Source organism: Oncorhynchus tshawytscha, linkage group LG16 (assembly GCF_018296145.1).
Source record: "Oncorhynchus tshawytscha isolate Ot180627B linkage group LG16, Otsh_v2.0, whole genome shotgun sequence".
Classification (NCBI taxonomy): domain Eukaryota; kingdom Metazoa; phylum Chordata; class Actinopteri; order Salmoniformes; family Salmonidae; genus Oncorhynchus; species Oncorhynchus tshawytscha.
The window spans coordinates 24968468-24977086 of record NC_056444.1 but is presented as its reverse complement, the minus strand read 5'-3'; the positions used below and the strand labels follow the sequence as shown (position 1 = coordinate 24977086).

The 8619-nt window shown below is 44.1% G+C and overlaps 1 protein-coding gene across 5 annotated transcripts in view; it reads left to right on the top strand.

The window, feature by feature from the left end:
* Positions 1-8619, top strand: part of pde1ca (phosphodiesterase 1C, calmodulin-dependent a) — a 113021-nt gene that overhangs the window by 97036 nt on the left and 7366 nt on the right. For 2 of the 5 annotated variants that reach the window (XM_042299014.1, XM_042299017.1), the window contains exons 14-17: positions 2269-2295; positions 6588-6763; positions 7132-7431; positions 7973-8050. In XM_042299014.1, the coding sequence (XP_042154948.1) occupies positions 2269-2295; positions 6588-6763; positions 7132-7431; positions 7973-8050 (581 nt within the window). The remainder of the gene's footprint in view (positions 1-2268; positions 2296-6587; positions 6764-7131; positions 7432-7972; positions 8051-8619) is intronic. The other 3 variants (XM_042299016.1, XM_042299018.1, XM_042299015.1) reach the window with 2 other exon arrangements.

Here is an 8619-nt window from a genome sequence, read left to right as displayed (position 1 = left end):
ACATTTTGGTCAGAAACTGTGCTGGATATCATGTTTTGCAAAAAAAAACACATTCTAAATCACATCTAAAAGTAAACATTTTAAAGCATGATAACAGCCATAACTCATACACACTGAAAGGGACCCATGTATATTTATTTCAGTTTTTTTTTTTTTAATTGCAAATGTAAAAAATGTGTGTTTATTATGTTTTGGAATCAAACCCTTCATATTTACCCTGTGCATCACGTGTATTGATTGGTCTAATGAGTGATGATGATATACTGCAGGTGAATCGTACTGATGTTATCTAGAGTGCAACCAAGCAGACAGATGTGAAGATGACATGCTCATCAAATGTCTTGGCGAATCTATAACATCATTTAAAATCTCATCCTTTATATGACTCCTAGGGAGATGAAATAAACATGGAGAAACATACATTGACACATCAGAGACTGGGCTGTTCTTTAGATACAGGGTGCATCCCAAATTCCACTCGATTCCCTACATACTGTGTAGTGCACTACTTTTGATCTGAGCCCTATGGGCCCTGGTAAAAAAAGTAATGCACTATGTAGGGAATAAGGTGCTATTTGGGATGTGGACGCAGTGATGCTCTAAAAATAACAAGCCGGGGGTCCTCCAGTCGTCTGTCTAATGATAACTAAATGAAGCTGAACAACATGTCAGCTGGTATGAGTAATTATAATCTAATTTCCTGCCCGAGGCTCTATGGCTGTGTCTCCACTGACTGGTCTCTGTCACGTATGGCTGTGTGTGTGTGTGTGTGTGTGCGCGTGCGCATGCGCGTGCGCGTGTGCACGTGCGTGTGTGTAAGTGGCTGAAAATAATCAAATAAAATACTTCTCGTCATGCAAAGATACACTAGTCCTATGGCTGTACACATCAGCTGTAGTTTCCTGGAATGAATTACTCCTTTTCATCTCTGTTTTAGTCAGTCTGAGTGAGACACACTAAGAGTCAACAGACAGTGTTGTCAGTTAGAATAGAGTAAATGGTCTGGGATAATACATCCATGGTGACTAGTTGACAGCCAGTGTCTGGTGGTTGAAGGGTACAGGCTGATTGTAGCACTTAGTTATCTCTCCATTCTCTTTATTCCCTTTATTCTGCTCTTTAATGGTCATCCATTATGGACCATGTTGCTGTAGTTTTTATCATGCAAACACTACATTGTGCCATTTATTCACACACTGATGAGCTTCATACTGAGTCCAGATCAGCTCTTAAAGGCCCAGTGCAGTCCAAAACATAATTTGGCTCTGTTTTATAGACACCACCGGCCAGTTTAATAGGTACACCTATCTAAATTGCCCAGGAGGGCGTCCGTTTCTGAGATACTGGATCTGGCGTGCCTGGCACCGATGATCTTACCACGCTCAAAGTTGCTTAGGTCACTGGTTTGCCCGTTCTAATGTTCAATCGAACAGTAACTGGATGCGATCCATTTTCGTGAACGTGTTGTGTACCTAATAAACTGGCCACACTATGTGGTTGGAATAATACTATTAAATTGTGAATATGATAATAATGCTCTTTTAGTGTAAGACCTGTTTGAAAAGACAGCCTGAAATCTCTTCCTGTTTTTGTGGGATAGAGTGATGGCCCGCCTGGTGACATTACCAGGCTGTTAATGTGTTAATAGAGCCTTTATTTAACTAGGCATGTCAGTTAAGAACAAATTCTTATTTACAATGATTGTCTACTGGGGAAGAGTGGGTTAACTGCATTGTTCAAGGGCAGAATGACCTTGTCAGCTCAGGGATTTGATCCAGCAACCTTTTGGTTACGGGCCCAATGCTCTAACCACTAGGCTACCTGCCCCCCCAAAGAAAGAAAGTTCCAAAGCGCTCTGCCAATAAAAGCTAGTTTGAAGTTTTACCCTCCCCACTGAGACAACTCCCAGACAGTCATAGCAAAATTCTTGCTTGAGAAATTGCTCTTAGCTAAGAAGCTACTTTTGATTTATTTTTTTACCATTTTAATTGAAAACAAAAACAGCTGCACTGGACCTTTAACATTATCACCAGTGTCCTTTGATGGGCCTGATACTTAGCCCAGGTCAGCTCTGAACATTTCCATAGGCTCTAAAGACATGAGGATCAGTTTTAACACGCGTGTTCAGGCACACACCACTTCCACCGCACGTGTAAATAACTCATATAATGACTTATTTCTTTATGTGCCTCTTCTTTTTTACTGGATGCCTTGTGTTATCTTTCTTACTAGATTTTTTATTTCATATTTCTTTATATTTCTTTTTAGTTGCTGTACTGAGAGGAGAGCTGGCAAGTAAGCATTTCATTGTACTTTGATTTGATTAGACAATAACACAAATGTTCTTTCACACTTGCTTGCACACACACACACACACACACACACACACACACACACACACACACACACACACAGTCTTGTACAACTAACCTTGTGGGGACTCACAATTCAATCCCATTCAAAATCCTATTTTCCCAAACCCCTAACCCATATCCTTACCCTAACCCTAACCTTGACCCTAACCTTAACTCGAAAACACAACCTTAACCCTAACCCGGAAAAACATTTTCTATTGGCGGTGGAGGAAATGGCTGCCGTTTTACAAGCTCCTGACCAATTGTGCTTTGTGTGTGTTTTTTAAAAGTTATCTGTAACTTATTTTGAACATAAAGTTTCTGCCGCCGTCTCTTATGACCGAAAAGAGCTTCTGGATATCAGAACAGTGACTCACCTCGTACTGGACGAAGATGTTTTGTTAACGAGTCGGACTGGAAGGATTTACTTCCGACACCGGACAGGGCACAAATCCCATTCGCATGAAGAACAAATGGAGATATAGGGGACGTAGGTCGCGGTGCAATGTTAGAATCCGACAGCGAGTGGGTAACCCGCCTCTACCTTCCGTACTATTATCTAACGTACAATAATTGGATAAAACACTGGATGAGCTCTATCCTAACAAAGAGACATTATAAACTATAATATCTTATGTTTCACCGAGTCGTGGATGAACGACGACATGGATAACATACAGCTGGCTGGGTTTTTGGTCCATCGGCAAGATAGAGCAGCTGCCTCCGGTAAGACAAGGGGTGGAGGTCTCTGTGTCTATTTGTCAATAACAGCAGGTGCACGAAATCTAATATTAAGGAAGTCTCTAGAATTTGCTTGCCTGAGGTAAAATATCTCATGATAAGCTGTAGACCACACTATTTACCAAGAGACTTTTCATTAATATTTTTCATAGCTGTCTAATTACCACCACAAAACGATGCTGGCACTAAGACCGCACTCAACGAGCTGTATAAGACATAAGCAAACAAGAAAATGCTCATCCAGAGGCGGCGCTCCTACTGGCCGGGGACTTTAATGCATGGTAACTTAAATCCGTTTTTTCTCGTTTCTATCTGCATATTGTGTGTGCAGCCAGAGGGGAAAATCCCCCCACCTTTACTCCACACACAGAGATGCGTAGAAAGCTCTCCCTCGCCCTCCATTTTGCAAATCTGACCATAACTCTATTATCCTGATTCTTGCTTACAAGAAAAATCTAAAGCAGGAAGTAACAGTAATTCACTTAATATGGAAGTGGTCAAATGAATCAGATGCTAAGCTACAGGACTGTTTTGCTAGCACAGACTTGAATATGTTCCGGGATTCTTCCGATGGCATTGAGGAGTACACCACATCAATCACCGGCTTCATTAATAAGTGCATCGATGACGTCCTCACCACAGTGACGTACGCACATACCCCAACCAGAAGCCATGTATTAGACGCAACATCCACACTGAGCTGAAGGGTAGAGCTGACGCTTTCAAGGAGCCGGAGTCTAACCCAGACACTTGTAAAAAATCCCGCTATGCCCTCCAACGAACCATCAAACAGGCAAAGCATCAATACAGGACTAAGATTGAATCCTACTACACCGGCTCCGACGCTCTTCGGATATGGCAGGGCTTGGAAACAATTACGGGCTACAAAGGGAAGCACAGCCGCAAGCTAACCAGTGACACAAGCCTACCAGATTAGCTAAACGACCTCTATGTTCGCTTTGAGGAAAACAAAACTGAAGCATGCATGAAAGCACCAGCTGTTCCGGATGACTGTGTGATCACGCTCTCCGTAGCCGATATAAGTAAGACCTTTAAACAGGTCAACATTCACAGGGCCGCAGGGCCAGACAGATTACCAGGACATGTACTCAGAGCATGCGCTGATAAACTGGCAAGTGTCTACACTGACATTTTCAACCTCTCCCTGACCGAGTCTGTAATACCAACATGTTTCAAGCAGACCACCATAGTCCCTGTGCCCAAGAACACCAAGGTAACGTGTCTAAATGATTACCGACCCATAGCACTCACGCCTGTAGCCATGAAGTGCTTTGAACAACACATCAACACATCAACACAATTATCTCTAGACCCAGTCCAATTTGCATACCGCCCCAGCAGATCCACAGATGAAGCAATCTCTGTTCCAATCCACACTGCCCCTTCCCACCTGGACAAAAGGAACACCTAAGTGAGAATGCTACTCATTGACTACAGCTCAGCATGGGCCGCCCCCAGGTGGTAAGTGTAGGTAACAACACTTCTGCCACGCTGATCCTCAACACGGGGGCCCATCAGGGGTGCGTGCTCAGTCCCCTCCTGTACTCCCTGTTTACCCAGGATTGCATGGCCAAGCACGACTCCAACACCATCATTAAGTTTGCCGACGACACAACAATGACACAGCCTATAGGGAAGAGGTCAGAGCCTGGCAGTGTGGTGCCAGGATAACAACCTCTCCCTCAATATGATCAAGACAAAGGAGATGATCGTGGACTACAGGAAAAGGAGGGCAGAGCATGCCCCCATTCTCATCAGCGGGGCTGTAGTGGAGCAAGTTGAGAGCCTCAAGTTCCTTGGTGTCCATATCACCAACAAACTATCATGGCCCAAACACACCAAGACAGTCGTGAAAAGGGCACAACAAGGCCTATTCCCCCTCAGGAGGCTGAACATTTTTGGCATGGGTCATCAGATCCATAAAAAGTTCTACAGCTGCACCATCAAGTGCATCCTGACTGGTTGCATCACCGCCTGGTATGGCAACTGCTCAGCCGCCGACCGCAAGGCACTACAAGGGTAGTTACCTCTATCTACATGTACATATGACCTCAATTACCTTGACTAACCTGTGCCTCTGCACATTGACTCTGTACCGGTACCCGCTGTATATAGGCTCGCTACTGTTATTTTATTGTTGCTCTTTAGTTATTTGTTATTTTTGTAAATACTTCCTTAACACTTATTTTTCTTAAAACTGCATTGTTGGTTAAGGGCTTGTAAGTAAGCATTTCACTGTAAGGTCTACCTGTTGTATTTGGCACATGTGACAAATAAAATATTATTTGATTTGAAACCTAACCCTAATTCCTAAATCTAACCCTAAAACTAACCTTAGCTCCTAAACCTCAGAGAAATAGTATTTGACCTTGTGGGGACCAACAAAATCTCCCGAGGTGGTCACATTTTTGTTTGCTTACTATTTTTGTGGGGACTTCTGGTCCCCTCAAGTATAGTTAAACACATCCCCACACACACACAAATAGGCCTGACAACATCAGCTGGGATCAACAACTGTCCTGCTGTTACATCAACAAAGTCATGCATCATCATCAACAGACTAGAAGGATTATAAACATTACTTGGAACGCTCATCCATCCCTCCCTCCAACTTCCTCCTCACCCCTGATTTGTCTCTTTCTCCCTGTCTCTCTCTCTCTCTCTCTCTCTCTCTCTCTCTCTCTCTCTCACTCTCTCTCTCTCTCTTTCTCCCTCTCTCTCTCTTTCTCTCTCTCTCTCTCTCTCTCTCTCTCTCTCTCTCACTCTCTCTCTCTCTCTCTTTCTCTCTCTCTCTCTCTCCCTTCTCCGAGGCATATCTGGATAAAGAGGCTTAAACACTTCCTCACTTTCTTTCTCTGTCATACACAAACAGTCACACACACACACACACACACACACACACACACGCAAACAAACACGCACATTAGTTGTAAAGTGGTTGTAATGACGTCATTCCAACCAGCTTTGCCCGCTAGACACACACTTGCAGATCGTGTTTGCAAACAGACACATCTGTCCATCTCCTCTTCTTACCCCAGCCTCTGCAACCCAGCCCATCTGTCTATGTATATAATGCTCATTATACACACACAGGGTGATTATAGTGGTACTAGAATCACTGAGCTGTAAACCCTCATTTCGTCAATGTCTCAAATGGAGGTTTTTCAGTTCAGAGATCCATTAAGCATGGCTGTGATGTCCAATCACATGTTCAATATAATCCCTCTGTAGAATCTCAATAGATTCTCAGTAGTTCAATCCGTTGTTTGGTGTATGACCGGTCAGTCAGAGAAGTGTGCCACAGTGGTGGGTTCAATTCCCGCAGGGATCATATCCAATGTATGCAACCACTGCTCTGTAGTTTAAGTCACTGTGGAATCAAGTGTTTGCTGTGGCCATATTCCCAGTAGGTATGTACGGTGTGTGTTACAGGCCAGGTGAATGACATTCTTTGTCTCTCTTTGTATACAGTCTAAACAGTATTCCAGTGGGGGATGGGAAGCGGTCCAGTGTGATCAGCACAGGCTCAGAGGGCAGCGGAACACTCAACTGTTCCCCGGGAACCATCGAACATAAGGGCTTCAAGGCCACCTGGAACGAAGAGGTGCACCAGAACAGAGAGAAATGGAAGACCCAGGCTGCTAAAGGTACACTGGGGCTAGGGCCCCTCAAACCCTCACAGGGAAGGGTCTGGCAGGGTTGGTGGGTTGGGGGAGTAGGGTATGAGACAGAATGAGGAGGATGAGAAGGCAGGGGAGGGCTTGTCAGGGTGGGTTTGGTCCTGGAACAAAGAGGTGCACCAGAACCGAGACAAATGGAGACCCAGGAGGCTAATGGTAAAGCAAAACAAAAAGATAGGTGGGTTATGGGAATGATCAGTCCAAGAAGATCCAAGCAGCTAAGATATACATTAGACAACCTACGCAGGATAGGGCTTGGTTGGGGGTTCAGTGGGTTAGGGAGTAGGTGGAGTAGGTCTCTTTCACACATACAAAATACGTTTTTGTTCTGACAGATCTGGAGGAGAAAACCAAAAGGGAAGCAGAGGAGAAGGCTTCGCAGGAGGAGACAGAGCCTGGAACGACAGAAGAGAAGGAAGAAAAGAAAGAGGGAGATGAGGAAGGTACACAAGTAGAGGGAGAGAAAAAGGAAGTGGTGGAGGAAGTGCCTAAAGAGGAGGAAGGGAATAAGGACCCAGGGGGGGCCGTCGGGACCACAACAACATCAGGACCGGGCCCGGGGCTGAATCACTTGGACCCCAAGGAGCCTGAAACCAGCAGCACCAGCACAGAGAAAAACCAGCAAGTGCAAAACGGTACGTTTTAGTTTACAGTCAGTTACAGGCTCCTACAGATATGCTCTCCATTTATAATACTTGGTTTAAAGAAGTTGTGAACAGCATCTACTTAAAGTGCCAAGTAGTGATTAGAATATGGTGGACCGTAAATTTGAGTCAGTTTGTCTGGTGGTCTTCTTGGTGCTCTCAAACTGTTGTTGCTATTGCTTCAGAAATGGTAGTGGAAGATTACATCTTTGCTGAATCCTTGGCTGCTCTCCTGATGATTTTGTTGTAAAAGAGTGCCCTCTGCTGGTCAATTATGCATGTAAAATGATTTTGAAATTGCATTTTGAAACTGTTATCATATCCTCAGTGGTGTCAACATTCGTGACTACTATGAACATGTCACTTCCTTATTCTCTTCAATAAGTCTGTATTTTATATACTCAGTGACTATTTTGTTTAATCAGTGTTGTCTGTCTGGGGGATGTGTGAGGCATCTAGTGGACAGTGGTCTCTGGCTTGGTTAGTGCTGGGGCATTGTGATGGTTTATGACAGTGTTTTATTTGACTCCAGGGGAAGTCCCAGAGGACCTAGACTCACCTGACACTGACTCTGGCTCAGATGATGACAGTGAGAAAAACACCTCTGACGGTAAAACAGCATTTTCTTTCCCCTCAGGGCGAACCTTAGCTACGTTTCCACAATCAAATACACCTCTCCTCTTTTTAAAGCGAAGAGTAGAAAACAAGCAGTTTCGGGTTATGACAAGGCATGGAAAAATCACATTTAAAACATTGTAGTTTCGTCCTGCAATTCGAGTTTCTATCCAGAAAAAAAAATGATTTGACTAAGGCGATGATGTGACAGCAACAGGACTGTGACTGACTCTCTTGTGGAAACATGTCTAATGTCACTCACACGCTCACTCACCCCTGCCGTCCTCCACCACCTCCTCCCTCTCAAAGGCCACCTCTTTCTATCCTTGATTTCTTTTATCCCTTCCCCTGAGTCTGTCCTTCGCGTTACTATGGTGACTGTGTGTTCAATGATCATTATCTACAGTCTTGTTCCAGCCTGACAGGGACTTTGTCATTGTCCCTCTATACATAACATGTTCTTTTGTTATCAGACTTACCTCTGAAACTCAAAGCGATTCTTCCGAGCAAAACACAATCGCTCTCATTTAGCTGTTAACACCCTTCGACAACTGACTCTCAAAA